This window comes from Triticum dicoccoides, chromosome 5A, assembly GCF_002162155.2.
Source record: "Triticum dicoccoides isolate Atlit2015 ecotype Zavitan chromosome 5A, WEW_v2.0, whole genome shotgun sequence".
Taxonomy (NCBI): Eukaryota; Viridiplantae; Streptophyta; class Magnoliopsida; order Poales; family Poaceae; genus Triticum; species Triticum dicoccoides.
The window spans coordinates 557,713,837-557,732,054 of record NC_041388.1 but is presented as its reverse complement, the minus strand read 5'-3'; the positions used below and the strand labels follow the sequence as shown (position 1 = coordinate 557,732,054).

General features: G+C 43.7%; 3 protein-coding genes and 1 pseudogene across 3 annotated transcripts; 3 read left to right on the top strand and 1 right to left on the bottom strand.

Annotated features, from left to right (window-relative positions):
• The first annotated feature begins 1,764 nt into the window (after nt 1-1,764).
• LOC119299980 lies at nt 1,765-3,813 on the top strand (annotated as a pseudogene).
• A 2,286-nt stretch (nt 3,814-6,099) lies between these two features.
• On the top strand, nt 6,100-9,130 carry LOC119302799 (probable flavin-containing monooxygenase 1). The gene is made up of 5 exons (XM_037579842.1): nt 6,100-6,601; nt 7,049-7,280; nt 7,365-7,540; nt 7,658-8,016; nt 8,529-9,130. The coding sequence occupies exons 1-5, from the start codon at nt 6,155-6,157 to the stop codon at nt 8,872-8,874; spliced, it is 1,560 nt and encodes a 519-aa protein (XP_037435739.1). The 5' UTR covers nt 6,100-6,154; the 3' UTR covers nt 8,875-9,130.
• A 1,691-nt stretch (nt 9,131-10,821) lies between these two features.
• LOC119302797 (probable flavin-containing monooxygenase 1) lies at nt 10,822-13,784 on the top strand. The gene is made up of 5 exons (XM_037579840.1): nt 10,822-11,373; nt 11,789-12,020; nt 12,104-12,279; nt 12,399-12,757; nt 13,201-13,784. The coding sequence occupies exons 1-5, from the start codon at nt 10,924-10,926 to the stop codon at nt 13,544-13,546; spliced, it is 1,563 nt and encodes a 520-aa protein (XP_037435737.1). The 5' UTR covers nt 10,822-10,923; the 3' UTR covers nt 13,547-13,784.
• Nucleotides 13,785-14,820: 1,036 nt separating this feature from the next.
• Nucleotides 14,821-15,378, bottom strand: LOC119302798 (histone H4). The gene has a single exon (XM_037579841.1). The coding sequence runs from the start codon at nt 15,291-15,293 to the stop codon at nt 14,982-14,984; it is 312 nt and encodes a 103-aa protein (XP_037435738.1). The 5' UTR covers nt 15,294-15,378; the 3' UTR covers nt 14,821-14,981.
• Nucleotides 15,379-18,218: the final 2,840 nt, after the last annotated feature.

Genomic DNA, 18,218 nt, shown 5'->3' with positions numbered 1-18,218 from the left:
CCAGGTAAACCCCCGAGATTTTTGGTCGATATTCATGGCTAGTCATCGTGTCTTTGAACGATGGAGGGGTGCCCAGCTCTTCCAAGTGGCATTGGCCGAAGCGCATAACGGCCATCCCTCAATAGAATAGAAGCTTTGTAGAAGAGCAGTGTCCAGAGGAGCTGTGCGACCATCTCCAATTGTCAGCTTGATCCAAGAGAGTTGTACTGGGCAAACTAACTCTCACGGGTTGAGCAACTGGATGAACATATTTACAGTGACAGAGGTTTGAAGCCCTTTAACCAGCGACCATTGCAAGGATTCCAGCATCGCGTAAGCAACAAGTGATAGCAATTGAGATTTAGCCAAATCGTTTTCTAACATAAAAAACAAAGATAGCAACTGCAGGCAATGCAAGGATACCACCGGTAACTGCGTATCTTGAAAACAGCATACCGAGCAAAGAAGAGCAGTCACCTACTGTATTATTACTGATGGCTAGCTCACACAAATCAATTCGTGCACTAGAAACAACCAACCAAAGACGGCTGGCACACATCGGCGAGCGGCAGGTCGGCGACTCGGGCGGTGGCACGCTTGTTGCGGAAGGGGAAGTCCCCCCTAGAAGCAGGCAGATGATGCCGACGGCGACGGACAGGGAAACCGCTCCCATGGCCCCAAAGAAGATCTTGTCAAACTTCTTGGCGCGGGGAAACACGTGCGTGTAGGAGATCATGGCGGTGATGGCGAAGAGGCCAAGGTGGAGCACCGCCACATAGAGGAAGATCCAGCGCGCGCGCACGACGTCCGCCTCCTCTTCCTCCGCCGTCTTCACGCCGTAATTGCTTCTTGACGACGATGCCATCTTGGATCGAACGGTACCTCTCTTGTGGCCGTGGAATAATATAGTCTTCGTGCCAGGTGATTGAATCGGACTTGGAGAGCTGCATACACACATACATACAGTCAGATAAAGCCCTAGCTGCAGCGTACAGGACGTACGTAGTACGTGATGATACGTTTACTGCCTGATTGTTGGCTGTGATTGGCTCTTGCGATTTTCATATTTGTATCCGAGGAAGCAACGGATCACCGAATCGTAGCGCCCACGGACGGGACCGTATGTAACTATGTATGAATCAGGCTGTACGTGGATGTGGGCCCACATAAAAGCCCACAAAAATCGTGTTCATGCCTTGGTGGACACCCACCGGATTAGCTCAAACTTACCGTTCCCTCAAAACAAAAGCTAGAATCTTGTTCTCTTTCAGTAGTAGCTAGCATAGTTCCTAAACAATCTTGTTTATATCGAATCTGACTCACTGGTAAGAACTGAACTACAGTACGTTTTTATGTAATGTAAAATAATAAGGTAACAAGTTGAGTGACCATCTTTTTTCTGATGTGTTGCTCAGTGAATGATAGTTATATCTGATAAATATATCTGTGCAGCTTGTGCTTTGGTAGGGAGCAATTGAATATAGTTTGCAATTTTGATGATTGGTGGCGGTTCAGATGATGGGTGTGTGCTGCATTCTCCATATCATAGTGATTGCTACTGTCCCCAGTTGCTGACCTGCATCTTAATTTGTTGCTTTTAGCTCATGTCAGGGCTCGATGATTTAATTTATCAAATAAATGAATTCTATACTATGGTGACTGCAGATACTGTTTTTATGTGCCTTCTTCATGTTGGGGCATTCTAAAAGTGCCATGCTTCTTCTTGTAGTTCATTCATAGATCTGTGCATCAATGGTGCCACTAACCTGAAGATTGCAGCTCACAATGGCGACAAATGGACTGTTGATTCCTTCACCTCTATATGGAAATGTGATCATTCGTAAATATGAAAGAAATAGGAGTCCAGCAGGGACTGTACTCCGGGTGTATATGAAATTTTTTTGTACTTCATGTCATTGCGAAGGAATTATTTTTAGATGGGGCAACCTTAGATTGATTTTTTTAAGTTAGTCGTGATATCCTCAATAAGAACTATGATACAGAAACAGTATTTTGTAATGAGCAATGAATGGTCCTCGGCCAGAAGCAATACGTTATAATGTACAGTGAGCAGTCAACAAACTGTGGCCAACAGCAGTTTAGTGGGTATCCACATATCCCAGTTAACAATATGCGGGCTTTGGCATGTATCCCACTTAACATATGTGGCAGTTGTGGGGCGGACACGGGCATCCTGCTTAGCGTCCCACTTACAGCCTGAAACTGTACGAATGTTAGACCAAAATTTGTGTGGCTCACCTTATCCAGTACGGCATCATCCCCACTTGGCATGTACATGGCACTAGCAGTAAACAAAATTGTAGTTAGGAGCTGACAAAGTGACAATAGTTAACAGCGAACAAACAGGTCTGCATAATAGCTGATTCTTGCCTCAGATATTCAACTAGCAACTATACATTTCCAGACATACGTCGCAGACATTGTGATCCTGTGCACTGGGAGATTCAGCGGCGTCCCCAACATTCGCACATTCCCGCCGAACAAAGGGCTGGAGAACTTTTGACGGCAGGGCGATTCACTCCATAGACTACTCCGACATGGGCGCTGCAAAGTCCACCGAGCTTATCAGGGGCGAGCTCGTTACTGTTGTCAGTTACCAGAAGTCCGCTATTGACATTGCTGCAGAGTGCGCAAACACAAATGGTGAGATCTCTAGCTTTCCTGCAACTCTCCACTGCAGAGTGATCAAAAGAAAGAAGAGTTCAGAGAAAATGTCCTAATTTAATTGTTCACTGTTGTTGCAATCAGGAGCCAAGTATCCATGCACAATAATTTGTCGGACGAAGAGATGGATAATACCTGACTGCTACGCCTGGGGCATTCCCATTGTGTTCTTCTACCTCAACCGCTTCTCGGAGCTCCTAGTACGCAAGCCAAGAGAGGGGCTCATTCTTGCTACCTTCTTATCACCTTGGTAATGGCCACCAGCCAGAGTTTCTACTTATACCACACCACTCTTTTAAGTAACTACAGATCATCTATTTGTGCTCATGCATGTATTTAACATGAATATATACAATGATCAGAGATGGTTCCTTTCGAAGTTTGTTGAGAGCTACTACAGATGGGTGGTGCCTATGGATAGGCACGGCATGGTGCCAGACCACAGTTTCTTCCAGGTCATCAGCTCATGCTTGGTTGCCATATTGCCAGACAAATTCTGACATGGTTGATCAAGGAAGCATTGTTCTCAAGAAAGCAAAGAGCTTCAGGTTCTGTAAACAAGGTGTGATTGTTGAAGGAGAATCCACGCCGATATATAAAGAGCGATGTGGTCATATTCGTCACCGGATACAAGGGAGACCAAAAGCTCAAGGGGATGTTCACATCATACATGTTCAGAGACATTGTGACTGGCCCGCCATCCAGTAGTATTCCTCTCTACAGGTTTAATCTGTCTTTCTCTTAAACATGTTTGTTTGGCCGTCTGTACATATACAGAAGCTCACAGTGAATTTTGTGAACTGGGCAGGCAATGCGTGCATCCTAGGATCCCGCAATTGGCGATCATCGGCTACTCTGAGAGCATAGCAACATGCACTCCAAATGGTTGGCACATTTCCTTGATGGAGCATTTCAGTTGCCTAGCATAAAGTCTATGGAGCTGGATATAATGGAATGGGATGAATACATGAAGAGGTACTCTCGTGAATACTTCCGTCGATCTTGCGTTGGAGCTCTCCACATCTGGTACAATGACCAGTTGTGCCAGGACATGGGGTGTGAACCCAGGAGGAAGAAAGGGTTCTTTGCAGATTGGCTGATGCCATATCTTCCATCAGATTACAAGGATATCGATCTGAAGAAGTGATATCAACCTGAAGAAGTGACATGCTGTCACGACATCGCTGTCCTTAAATGAAACAGAAATATATCATTCTAGAGATGCTATGATCACTATTCTACAAACTGAATGTTGTAGAATAAGCTCTCCAGTTGACTACATTTGTTGCCCTGTTCCTGAATATAGGTGCAGAAAGTCAGCAGTGAACTTGAACTACTACCGCCCTTCGAGGAACCATTCTCCCTATCAGTTTCAGGAACATGACAATATGATTTGTGTTAATTTTCTCATGAGCAATGATCATATCAACCAGACTTGTCAATTGATTTCCAAGACTATTCAAAATAAAAACTATAAGAACATGTGTCCCCAGTATGAACCCAGATCTTTAGCTATTCTAACTGCGACCAAAAAATTGTCCCTTTGGGCCAACGGGTGACCACCAGTCCACCACCACCTCATATGATAATCATCTATAGAAAATAGTATTGGATCCAAAACAAAATTGCTACCCTGCAAAACAACAAATATTAGCGGTCCAGCTAGATGATGCCCATTTCTAAAATAGATGGAACCCACTTGTCATAGGAGTGTTATCAAAATGCCTTGTTTTGCAATGGATACATACTGAACCATTTCAAGTGGACAACAAAAGTAATTTTGGCAACTAATAGCTTCTTTACTCAATATATTTTTGCAAAGGATACATATTTGAAAGTAATTTTGTTATATTGCAGCATGCCATTGCGTCCAAATATTAGCTGCTCGTACTTATGCCTGTAAGTGACTTGCTTTAGGTTCACAGGCACAATCCTGATGCCACCTATTTGGTAGGCTGTAAGGTATGCATCATCACCTCAACGTGCAACACGGTATAGTTTTCCAAAGCTAACTCTGCATGGCACGTTGGTGTCGATTTAAATTTGAAAGAGACCTATAGCTTAGCAAGCATTTTACAACTCATCCCAGTGGGCCACTGAAGACAAGAATAATAATTGACAGAAAACAAAACAGGACATGTGGTCAGATGGTGACAGGAATAAACCAAGAAAACAACAAAAGATACCCAGAAGAAAGAAAGGGTTCTTTGCATTGGCTGATGCCATATCTTCCATCAGATTACAAGTATATTGATCTGAAGAAGTGGCCTCGGCAAAAAGGCGATGCGGGTGTTGTAATCTCGACACAGAAGGTTGTGTAATATCAGAAATTTAATCAGTTCATGACATCTGAGATCTGTCACACCGATTGTTGCTCTTGAATAAAAGAGGAAAATACCATTCAAGAAATGTACAACTTCCAAAAATAATAAGCTCTTCAACTGAAACAAGATCTGGTGCTCTGTTCCTAAATATAAGTGCTACAAGATAGCTGTGAACTCATACTTGTTACCGTCCTCTGAGGACTCCTTCCAACGGGTAAACCGTTGTCAGCACCAGTTTCAGAAGATGACAATATGCTTCATGTTAATTTCCTCACGAACTCCCCATATGCTTCAAAATAATAATTGAGCGGACTTATCAACTGATTCCCAACAGGCCAACACTAAACAGAATCAACAATTGGGAAACAACAACGGTTTGCACTATGAACCTAGATCTCTAAGAACTCTACTATGACATATAAATTGTCTCTTTCAAGGGATTCCATCGAATACCACCGGATATGATAATCATATATAAAAAATGGGTCCAAATGATTACTAAGAATATTAGCTGTCCAGCTAGATGATAATCGCCTCTGAAACCAAACCCACCTGCCATGGAAGTGTCATCAAAATCACAAACAATACGTATTGAACCATCAAAAATGGGCAGCTAGAAGCTGTGTTGGCAGTTTTATGTGGCAGCATGCCACTGAGTCAATAAATCAGGTGCTCATATGGCTGTAACCTGTAAGTGACTCTCTTCAGGCTTACTGGAGCAATCCTGATGCCATCTGACTATAAGGTATGCAATATCATCTGAACGTGCAACATGAAGTTGTTTTCCAAAGTTAACTCTACATGCCAGTTGATGTCGATTTAAATTTGAAAGGGGTCTATAAATTAGCAAACATCTAAAAAACTCATACATCAGCTACTTGCACACGTATCCCATACTCCCAGCATGTCGCTGAAGACAAAAAGATAACTGAAGAAAATAAAACAGGACATGTGGTCAGAGGGTGACAGGAATAAACCAAGAAGACAACGAAAGATACCAAGCAAGTGGTGGTTCGTTCGGCCTCATCCAGCCACCCAAAAGATCCTGAGATTTTAAAAAGATCTAACCCATCCAGAGAATCAAACCCAAGATTTATATAATAGACACCCTTTCCTCTCCATCCTCAACTCCTTCCTAGCCAGAACTCTGAAGAAAAGCAGTAAAAATGGACAGGAAGAGGGTGGGCATTGTTGGTGCTGGTGTGAGCGGCCTAGCAGCCTGCAAGCACGCGCTAGACAAGGGGTTCAGCCCGGTGGTATTCGAGGCCGATGACACCATTGGTGGAGTATGGGCGCATACCTTGGAGTCGACGAGGCTTCAGGCGCCTACGACTTCGTTCCGTTTCTCAGACCTGGCATGGCCTGCAAGCGTGACAGCGACGTACCCAGGCCACCAGGAAGTCATGGAGTACATCAGGTCGTACGTGTGCGAGTTTGACCTCCTCAAGTGTATCAAGTTCAGTAGTCAGGTGTTGGGAGTTGAATACCTTGGTGCAACTGAGGAAGAGATCATGGAGTGGGAGCATTGGTCTGGCAATGGGACGGCATTCGGAGCTGGCAAGGATGGAAGGTGGAGCATCACAGTGAAGGACCTGAAAATTGGTCATGTTGAGGTACGTGCAATCCCTTGGGACCCTCATTATACCTGTCTTGCTCTGCCTCTGAGTTCAGATATCTACATGCTTGCTAATGCGCACATAGAGCTCAGGTTGCAGGTTGCGTCTAAATGGGGTATTCTGATTCTATTTTGATTTCAATATGATGTACAGAAATGTAGAATTGCAGTAGATAGCTAGGCAGTTGGCACAGATAAGTCCTATGCATCGACTTCATGTAAGTGCATAATAAGAGAGAAGAATCACACAACCAAACGAGAAATACTCTCTTTAGAGTGGTATAAAAATATTGTTCATTCATAAAATCCATAAATACATCACCTGACCAGAAAAATCTCAAATAAGATAAATCTGCTTGAATAATGTAATGCATTTTTACCTTATATACACGGAATCACTCTGTAGGCTATAGCACAACTATGTATAAGCAATCTCCTGTCACAGGTTTTTCAAGTGGATTTTCTCATACTGTGCGTCGGAAGGCATAGTGGGACCCCAAATATCCCGAAATTTCCAGCTAATAAAGGGCCCGAGTTGTTCAAGGGGAAAATATTGCACTCTATAGACTACTCTTACATGGATAATGTGGCTGAATTTGTTAAGGGGAAGAGTGTGACAATAATTGGGTCCGGAAAATCAGCATTTGACATCGCTGCGGAGGTTGCTAAGGTGAATGGTGAGTCCCAAGAGAACTAAGACCTCACTAACTAGCAATAGTTGTTCAAAGGAATATATGCCTGACACAATTATTCCAATGCAGGTGCTGATCAGCCATGCACCATGATATATAGAACGAGGCACTGGCTGGTTGATAAATCCAGCATATGGGGAATTAACCTTAGTTACTTCTATCTTAACCGCATCTCGCAAGTACTTGTTCATAAACCTGGTGAAGGATTTCTGCACTATTTATTGGCTAGTGCACTCTCTCCCTTGGTAAATAACTACTTCCAACTTAAATAGAGTTTTGAAAGTAGTCAATGGTCAATTTATTTCATATAAGCAATTCGTGCATAGAAAGCTCATGAATCCACAAAACTCCTGTTATTTCAGAGATGGGCAATTACAAAAGTAATTGAAACCTACTTCAAGCAAAGGATTCCTCTAGAAAAGCATGGGATGGTACCTGACTACAGCTACTCCTTCGCCATGTCTTCTTGCTTGATTGCATTACTCCCAGAAGGGTTTTATGACAGGGTTGATGAGGGCAGCATTATTCTTAAGAAATCCAAGAAGTTCAGCTTCTGCAGTAATGGGATTATCATGGACGATGGAAATGAATGCATAAACAGTGATATTGTAATTCTAGCAACAGGATTCAGAGGAGACCAGAAGCTTAGGGACATCTTCACAGCAAACTGGTGTAGAAATATAGTGGTTGGATCATCAGATACATCAGTTCCTTTATATAGGTACAGGTTGGACAACTTTTTTTTGGTTGGCATATTTGGAGGACAATATATACTGTGCTACAGAATACATTTTTTTCCCCTTCGGAACTGCACCACTACTTAACAAAAATAAGGGAAAGTGAACTAATAGTGCAGTGAGGACATAAGAAATCGCACAGAGAGTTCCCTAAATGGAGCCTACACTAGTGGAAATTATTCAATACAAGAACATATACATTCTGCAGTACTGCAATATCTTAGCAAACTAATACTCCCTCCGTCCCAAATAAGTGTCTTTGATTTAGGATAGAGGGAGTATATAACAACAGCATGCACTCACTTTAGAAGCTGTTAAGTACTTCTCTATCAATTATATAACACCATTATCAGCATAGTAGGCATCATATGTTTTCGTTTGAAAAGAATGATAATCTTGATAAAATCAAAATATTAATGTAGGTCGAAGTAAATTTAAAATGTTTACTTATGTTGAGTATAGTGACCTCATTTATTAAAATGTTTGAAATTAACAGAGAATGCATCCATCCTCGGATTCCTCAGTTGGCAATAGTCGGATACTCCGAGAGCCTTACAAACATATATGCCTCGGAGAGGATGGCCAATTGGGTAATCCATTTCCTAGCTGGCGGCTTCCAGTTGCCAAGCGTAAGATGCATGGAAGAGAATGTAACAGAGTGGGCAAAGTACAAGGATCTTTACAATGGAAAGTATTTCCGCAGATCTTGCATAAGCACCGTGAATATTTGGTTTAATGATCTGTTGTGCCAAGACATCGGATGCAACCCTAGAAGGAAGAAAGGATTCCTGGCTGAATGGTTCCAGCCATATGGACCTGCTGATTATGCAGGTATTTGCTGAAGACAATAGCACCTTTCTCACTAGTGTATTCAATAGGAAAAGAAGATGAGACAAGAGTGCTACCTTCAGGGTTCTGTAGATGATTTTAGGAAGTGTTTGTCTTGAAATTTCAGTGTTACCATAACTACAGAAAATTACTTCTACAATTTTCTGGATGCATTATTGCTCTTAAAATAGTTCGTTTGTTTTGGATTTTGAATCCTTTGGACTTTTGTGAAGTGTAATTTTGTTCCTATTATTGTATAATATATACTCACTAGTAGAGTTTTTTTTCATACTGTTCCCATAAAAAAAACTAATAAACCCGTGCAAAAAGCAAAGTATGAAAAGTCCGAGACACCGAAACAGAGTCCGAAGCAAGGGCATTGCTTGGCTGGCTGGCACCGACAAACTTCAAGAAGAACACACAAATAGGTAAAGATATTACTGTTGACCATGCTATAACAAATGTAACAGAAGATGTTCTAAAGCTACAAGAACAAATACACATGTCTTGGAAACAAAGTTCATGCGAAATTGGCTTGAAACGTGCAGATATTACTTTCTACCGATGTAGAGTAGCCTCAAGATAATTAGTGAAATTTACTACCTTTAGTACATTGTGTGCGTCGTAGTCAGGTTTAGCATCGGTAAGCATCGGTAACTTGCAATCAGCGCTCTGAATCAAGTAAGTCCATACAATAAACTGAATGGACTAGCATGACTTAAGTCTTCCATTGATTGGTTCAAAACTACAAACAGCACAAGATCATGTTATAGTTCTCATCCAGAAAGATAAAACATAGTGAAGTCCGAAGCAACCATGATTGTTTTGCATTTGAAAGTGTTCACGAATTATATTTGAAAAACGTAAGTGAATAAGTTGCAGCACCTGGTCACTTGGGGCAGAAACTGCCAATGCATCCGGAAGTGATAATGCAACCACCAGCAATACTTGCAGGCTGATTTCATGAACAGCCATAGCCAGTGACCTAGTGTGTCGTTCCATGCGACCATTTCAACCGCAAGGGTCATTGTTATCACATGACTATTGACTGAATGTCATAGAATGAGATCCTCAGTTGAAACTACATTTGCTGCCATGTTCCTGAATATAGGTGAAGCAAGTCAGCATTGAAGTTGAACTACTACCATTCTTCCAGAAATCTTTTCAATCGGTAAACCATTCTCCTGCATCAGTTTCAGGAAGATGACAATATGCTTTATGTTTAATTTCCTCATGAAAAATGAACGCATCTACTAGACACAGCGTCAAATTAAAAACTGAAGGGACTTGTCAATTGATTTCCAACACTATTCAGAATTAACGACTGAAAAACAATAAGTGTGCGCACTATGAACCCAGAAACCCAGAACTTCAGCTACTCTACTTGTGACATATAGATTGTCTCTTTCAAGGGATTCCCTCCTCCAACCAAGTGTAACCACCACCACCGAATATAATGATCTTTTTTGTCAGGAATATAATAATCATCTATAAAAAAATGGCAATGGGTCCAAATGACTACCCAAGAAATATTAGCTGCCCAGCTAGATGATGCTCACCTCTGAAACCAAACCCACATGTCACAGAAGTGTTGTCAAATTCACAAACAGTGCATATTGAACCGTCGCAGCTGGGCAACTAAAAGGTTCCACTCTGGGTGTGCAGTTTTTTTGTGACTCATACTTACAGCTGTAAGTAACTTCCTTTAGGTTTATTACTGAGGTCATCCTGATGCCACCTGACCATAAGGTATGCAGCATCACCTCAACGTGCAATACGAGATAGTTTGTCGATATAAATTAGCAATCATTTTAAAACTCACCCATCAGCTAGCCATCTGTACACGTATAGCTGAAAACAAAAAAATAGCTGACAGAAGATAAAATAGCACATGGGGACAGAGGATGACAGAAATAGACGAAGAAAACAATGGAAGATATCAGGCAAGTAGTGGTTCAGCAGTTCGGCCTCATCCAGCACCCCTGGTTTACATAATAGACACCCTCTCACCTTCATCCTCAGGTTCTCCTTCCTTCCAAGAACTCTGAATAAGAGCAGCATAAATGGACAGGAAGAGGGTGGGCGTTGTTGGTGCTGGTGTGAGCGGCCTAGCAGCCTGCAAGCACGCACTGGACAAGGGGTTCAGCCCGGTGGTATTCGAGGCTGATGACACCATCGGTGGAGTGTGGGCGCATACCTTGCAGTCAACAAGGCTTCAAGCGCCGACGACATCGTTCCGGTTCTCGGACTTGGCGTGGCCAGCCAGCGTGACGGCGACGTACCCAGGCCACGGTGAAGTCATGGAATACCTCAGGTTGTACGCATGCGAGTTTGACCTCCTCAAGTGTATCAAGTTCAGTAGCCAGGTGCTTGGAGTTGAATACTTTGGTGCAACTGAGGAAGAGATTATGGAGTGGAAGCATTGGTCTGGTGACGACGGGAAGGCGTTCAGAGCTGGGAAAGATGGAGGGTGGAGCCTTAAAGTGAAGGACCTGAAAATTGGTACCATTGAGGTATTTGCAATCCCTTGGGATATCTGTCTTGGTTCAAGATTCGAAATATACATGTTTGTACATGCACAAACATAGAGCCCAGGTGCAGGTTGCATCTAATGGGGTATTGTGATTCAATTTTGTTTTCACTATGGTGTGCACTGGTAGTAAATAACTATTTGGTATAGATGAGTCCAATGCATTGACTTCACACATGTGCATAGTAACTGCTAAGAAAGGACAATCACAGAACCATATGACAATTAAAATGTTTTTTGTCGAATGGTACAGATATTTTTCATTCATCAGACATAAAGGAACATCATCCTGAGCTAGAAAACTTTGAACTAAGACAGTCTGCTTGAACAATGTAATGCAGGAATCACTCTGTAGGCCATGCAGGCTGTAACTATATATAAGTAACATCATGTTGCAGATTTTTCAAGTGGATTTTCTCATACTGTGCATCGGAAGGCATAGTGGAACCCCAAATATCCCAGAATTTCCAGTGAATAAAGGGCCTGAGTTCTTCAAGGGCAAAATATTGCACTCTATGGACTACTCTTACATGGATAATGCGGCTGAATTTGTTAAAGGGAAGAGTGTGACAATAATTGGGTCCGGAAAATCAGCATTTGACATTGCTGCAGAGGTTGCCAAAGTCAATGGTGAGTCCAAGAGAACTAAGACCACACTAACTAGCAATAATTGTTCAAAGAAATATGTGTCTGACACTTCTGCCCCAATGCAGGTGCAGCTCAGCCGTGCACCATGATATATAGAACAAAACACTGGCGGGTTGATAAATTTAGTATGTGGGGAGTTAACCTTAATTACTTCTATCTTAACCGCATCTCGCAACTATTCGTTCATAAACCCGGTGAAGGATTCCTGCACTATATGTTGGCTAGTGCACTCTCTCCCTTGGTAAACAGTTATTTTCTACTTGACTAGAGTTTTGAAAGCAATCAACAGTCAATTTATTTTCACATGAAGAACTTGTGCATAGAAAGCTCATGAACCCACAATACTCCTGTTGTTTTCAGAGATGGGCAATTACAAAAGTAATTGAAACCTACCTCAAGCAAAGGATTCCTTTACAAAAACATGGGATGGTACCTGACTACAGCTTCTCCTTTGCTATGTCTTCTTGCTTGATTGCAATGCTGCCAAAAGGGTTTTATGACAGGGTTGATGATGGCAGCATTATTCTAAAGAAATCAAAGAGGTTCAGCTTCTGCAGTGATGGGATCAACCTGGAGGATGGAAATGAAAGCATAAAGAGTGATATTATAATTCTAGCAACAGGATTCAGAGGAGACCAGAAGCTTAGGGACATCTTCACAGCAAACTGGTGCAGAAATATAGTGGCAGGATCATCAGATACATCGGTTCCACTATACAGGTATAGGTTGGGCAATTTTTTGGGGTTGGCATGTTTGGGGACAATAAACAGTATGGTAGGGAGAACACCTTTTTTCCTAAAGAACTGCATTGCGCTAAACAATTGTAACACGAAAAGATAAGGGAAAACGTAAGCTGATAATGAGGTTAGGAAGTAAGACATCGCATTGCGAGTTCCCAAAATGGAGTCTACATGCAAAGCGAAAATCATTCAGTACAAAATTACATACATTATGCACTATTGCAAGATCTTAGCATATATATCAAAGCATGTGCCCACTTTTCAAGTTGTTATCTGCTTTTCTATCTCTTGCTTTTGCTCAATAAAAATAGCAAGCTTAATAAAATCAAACTATTAATTTAGGTGGAAGTAACATTTGCATGTTTACTTTGTCTGTTATGTATACTAATCTCATTTATTAAATGGATTGAATTAATTAACAGAGAATGCATCCATCCTCGAATCCCTCAGTTGGCAATAGTCGGATATTCTGAGAGCCTTACCGATATATATGTCTCAGAGAGGGTGGCTAATTGGGTAATCCATTTCCTGGCTGGTGGCTTCCAAATGCCAAGCGTAAGACGCATGGAAGAGAGTGTAGCAGAGTGGACAAAGTACAAGAATCTTTACAATGGAAAGTATTTTCGACGATCTTGCATAAGCACAGTGAATATTTGGTTTAATGATTTGTTGTGCCAAGACATCGGATGCAACCCTAGAAGAAAGGAAGGATTCCTTGCGGAATGGTTCCAGCCATATGGACCTGCTGATTATGCAGGCCTTTTCTGAAGAAAATAGCATATCTGTCACTAGTGTACTCACAGCAAAAGAATAAGAGACGAGAGCTGCTGCCTTAAGGGTTCTATAATTATTTCAGCAAGTCTTTGTTTTAGCAAGTTTGTTGTTAGCTTTACTACAGGAAATAACTCTACAGTTTTCTGCAGTACATTTTAATTAGAGCATCTCCTAAGAAGCTTTACGCTTCATCTTTTTCAAGAAAACGCAAGGACCTTTGCGATTCGTTCCATTATGAGCCAAAGATTACACTGTTTACTTTGTTGAGAAATACTCCCTCGAACTAAAACCACGACACTTATTTTGGAACTTAGGGAGTAACAGTTTTCAACCACAAGTGGAGTAACTGCTTAGTTTATCACACAGAACAAGAAATTGGGGGGCAGAAGGAAGAACACACAAATGTAGACTAGGAGCACCAAGAGATTTTCAAGGTAAACAACTGAGATTTACTCCACTGAACAAATGTACACAAATGTAGACTAGGAGCTACCCAATCGGTTTTCAGCGAACAAGCAGTAGCCAGTTCCTCGTACACCCTAACATGAAGCACAGACCAGAGCAAACAGCAGCAAGAGACTGCCTGCCTGCCGAACCATGAATCCTAGCTACTAATCTGATCTGTCGGTGGGGGCGCGCTGAGGCCTGGCATTTGGCCAGCCACTGTTTATTGCCATTCAAAAAGTAGGATCAGGTAAGTCAAAATCTAATTTCAGCCAAATGAATCAACTGTGACCCATGAGCCATCACGATTCAAATGATCAGGGTCAGCTACTCTGGCCGCAGGAGTCCTAACTGCAAGGGAAGAGCAGAATCTGATTCACTTGGAACTCGATTCAATTGGAAGAGCACATTCTAATGCGGTTAAGCCACGGAAGCAGGTCATGAGTAATTTCAGTCAGAACAAATACAACAGTCAGCAAAGCAGATCGATACCATACCGTGAGATCGCAGGAGCAGGAAAGCAGGTTGGAAGCAGAGGTGCGATTCCGACTCCAGGGCCGCCCATGGCCACGGACGCATTCCAAAGCTCCAGCCGCCAGCAGCACGATGACAAATATTTCTCACCCCTGTCCGCAATATGTTCCAGAAATAGAAGGAATGTTTGGGGAGCTCGTACCTGCAACGCAGGTGCGCCAATGTCGACGCCTGAAGGTTATCACTCGACGGATTTGGCACTTGATTAAGATAAATGCGGTTCGTACAGGGACAAAGCCAACAAACAGATTTGGGGGTAGAATGGGGAATCAGGTAACGCAATCGACCGATTTTATCATGAATCAACAGACCCAGACTCCAAAATTCAACGATAAACTGCTCCAATTTCAATTCCATTCGATCCTACAGAAGATAGCGAACAACAGCGAGATGCTGCGATTACAGCAACGACCACGAACCCTAGGCACTCTAATCTGGTGGTGGTGGCGGCCTAGCCCCCGAAACCGTAGAGGGTGCGTCCCTGGCGCTTGAGGGCGTAGACGACGTCCATGGCGGTGACGGTCTTGCGGCGGGCGTGCTCGGTGTAGGTGACGGCGTCGCGGATGACGTTCTCGAGGAAGATCTTGAGCACGCCGCGGGTCTCCTCGTAGATGAGCCCCGAGATGCGCTTCACGCCGCCCCGACGCGCCAGCCTCCGGATCGCCGGCTTGGTGATGCCCTGGATGTTGTCGCGGAGGACCTTCCGGTGGCGCTTGGCGCCGCCCTTGCCGAGCCCCTTGCCTCCCTTGCCGCGCCCCGACATCTTCTCGCTTCTCTCTCTTCTTCTCCTGGGTGAGGTTGACCTGTCTTTCTTTGTGAGGTAGGTGGTGGCTGCGGTGGCTGATGGTTGTGGCGTGTGGACTTGGTGCGATTTATAGCCGCGCGGTTTGGGGGCAGGGAGCGGCCGCGATCCGCGTGATGCGGGGTGCGAGCCGTCGGATGGGGGATCGATGGAGGGCAGCGGGGGAGGAGGGGCGCCGCGGATCGGTGACGTGGCGGGAGGTTGTGTTTCTTTTCTGAGGAGGAGGCGGGATGCGAGGATGGGGCGTGCGCCTCGGCAGGTTTCTGGCAGGTGGGACCGGACGGGTTTTGGATGGGTTTTTTTTTTTGCGCGGGGCGCGTCGCTCGCTGCCGCGAAATTTCGGACGGATTTCTGGTTCGAAGGCGTAAACTCAGGCTCTTGCTAGGACAATTTGGAAAGCGTATTTCTATGTTTTCCGCTAGCGATTGATATATGGGTGTCTCTTTCGTGCATTGTATACAGTCATCTTCGACGCTATCCCTAAAAAGGACAACAATAACAGGAATCGATCATTCAACGCTAGTCATAAAGGTCCGGCCGCAACACAAACACATTCGGACGAAGTTTTTGCAAACACGGCGAAATTCATTTGAATACAAACATAATTAACATAAAACAAGCAATAACGCCTATTCAACTAAAACCTAAAAAAATACAAAAGTAGCGCCATCTCGTTTCCGAAAACCAAAAAGCTATCATTCTCGGACGGTATTTTAGATAACTCTATAATCACATTCAAATACATTGATTACATCTAGTCTTTGAAAGGTAACTCACATACATCTTACTCTTAGAGCATCTCTAACAGATACCGCAAATTGAGTCATCCATTAAATAACCGTCGATTTGTGGGATCTATCCTGTATCCTCGGCCCGAGCAGATCCGCAAATCGGGTTGTCTGTGCATTTTTTTGTGGCATCCCGCATCCGCGAGCCCATTTCCTCCATGTGCGCGGTAATCCACTCGATTTTGCAGGCTCCATTTTCCATTGGTGTGAACCATTTCGGTTCGCTTCTGTTTCCTGCTTCCATTCTCCGTCGCCGCTGCCGCAAATCCCCGCCCCGTGCCGCATCCACTTCACCAACTTTCGGCCCGGGTGACCATTTGCACCCGTGGCTCGCCGCCGCCACCAGCGCCATGAATTCGCACGGGAGCTCGGCGCGCGGGCTTGTTCCTTGCGGATCTGATTGGGTCCAACAACTCTGAGCGGCGCGCGGGGGGGAAAGAGGGCGGCGCGGCGCTGCTTCAGCCGGGGGGAGAAAGGGGCAGGGCGGTGTCGAGCGGCGGGAAGAAGAAAGAGGCGGCTCTGCATCGGCTGGCGAGAGAAGAAAGGGCAGCGCGACGCAACTTTTCTTTGCGCGAGGTATGTTCGGGTGAAACTCATGCCGACTTGTGCTCAATTTTGGCCCAAATTGGTTTTGGGTGAAACTCATTCCAGCATGTGTGCATGTTGTAGATGGAATGGAGTTCGTCCTCGTCTAATGATTCGGACATAGAAGATTTTATCCTCGACGACGATGATGAAAACCTAGTGTTGTTGCATCTCAACGACGAATTTGAGGCGGGGCCAAGGAAAAAGCGGCGCGGATCAACGGTCGGTCGGCTATGCATTCCCCTCAACCGGGCTCTCGGCTACAAATGCTCATTAAGGACTACTTCGCTGAGGTACCGACATATCCGGCTCACCTTGTAGGCGATATCGAATGCGTAGGTCACTTTTTGTCCGCATCATCGAGGCTTGCGAGAAAAATTGCCGTTTCTTCACACGGTGTAGAAAAGCCACGTGTTTGATTGGTTTTAGTGCATATCAAAAAAATCGGCTACGATGAGAATGATTGCATATGGCGTTCCGACCGACTATGCGGATGAATATCTTCACACTGGCGAAGATACCACCATCAAAAGTGTCGGTGTCTTTGCGAAGACAATAATTCGGGTTTTTGATCTGGAGTATCTTCGTGCTCCAAACAAAGATGACGTAAAGAAACTCATGGAAATGAATGAAGCAAAGGGGTGCCTTGACATGCTAGGTAGTATTGATTGCATGCATTGGAGGTGGAAGAACTGCCCGGTGGCTTGAGCAGGGCAATACACCGGACACAAACGCAAACCTACCATCGTGCTTGAAGCCGTGGCCTCACATGATCTATGGATTTGGCATTGCTTCTTTGGTTTGCCGGGGTCTCTCAATGATATCAACGTTTTGCAATGATCTCATTTGTTTGCTCAGCTAGCTAGTGGCAAAGCTCCGGCTTGCAACTATACCATCAATGGCCATGACTATACCATGGGGTACTATCTTGCCGATGGAATTTATACATCATAGTCAACAGTTGTGAAGACCATTGTGAAGGAAATATGCCCTAGAGGCAATAATAAAGTTGTTATTTATATTTCCTTATATCATGATAAATGCTTATTATTCATGCTAGAATTGTATTAACCGGAAACTTAGTACATGTGTGAATACATAGACAAATAGAGTGTCCCTAGTATGCCTCTACTAGACTAGCTCGTTAATCAAAGATGGTTAAGTTTCCTAGCCATAGACATGTGTTGTCATTTGATGAACAGGATCACATCATTAGAGAATGATGTGATGGACAAGACCCATCCGTTAGCTTAGCACTATGATCGTTTAGTTTATTGCTATTGCTTTCTTCATGACTTATACATGTTCCTATGACTATGAGATTATGCAACTCCCAAATACCGGAGGAACACCTTGTGTGCTATCAAACATCACAACGTAACTGGGTGATTATAAAGATGCATAAAGATGATGTACAGGTGTCTCCGATGGTGTTTGTTGAGTTGGCATAGATCGAGATTAGGATTTGTCACTCCGTGTTTCAGAGAGGTATCTCTAGGCCCTCTCGGTAATG

Excerpts from the sequence above, each read along its gene's own strand:
- LOC119302799 (XM_037579842.1), top strand. The coding sequence starts at position 6,155 with ATGGACAGGAAGAGGGTGGGCATTGTTGGTGCTGGTGTGAGCGGCCTA. Across the intron at positions 6,602-7,048 it reads TGAAAATTGGTCATGTTGAG|GTTTTTCAAGTGGATTTTCT; the intron begins GTACGTGCAATC and ends CTCCTGTCACAG. Across the intron at positions 7,541-7,657 it reads CTAGTGCACTCTCTCCCTTG|AGATGGGCAATTACAAAAGT; the intron begins GTAAATAACTAC and ends CTGTTATTTCAG.
- LOC119302797 (XM_037579840.1), top strand. The coding sequence starts at position 10,924 with ATGGACAGGAAGAGGGTGGGCGTTGTTGGTGCTGGTGTGAGCGGCCTA. Across the intron at positions 12,021-12,103 it reads AGAGGTTGCCAAAGTCAATG|GTGCAGCTCAGCCGTGCACC; the intron begins GTGAGTCCAAGA and ends GCCCCAATGCAG. Across the intron at positions 12,758-13,200 it reads ACATCGGTTCCACTATACAG|AGAATGCATCCATCCTCGAA; the intron begins GTATAGGTTGGG and ends ATTAATTAACAG.
- LOC119302798 (XM_037579841.1), bottom strand. The coding sequence starts at position 15,293 with ATGTCGGGGCGCGGCAAGGGAGGCAAGGGGCTCGGCAAGGGCGGCGCC.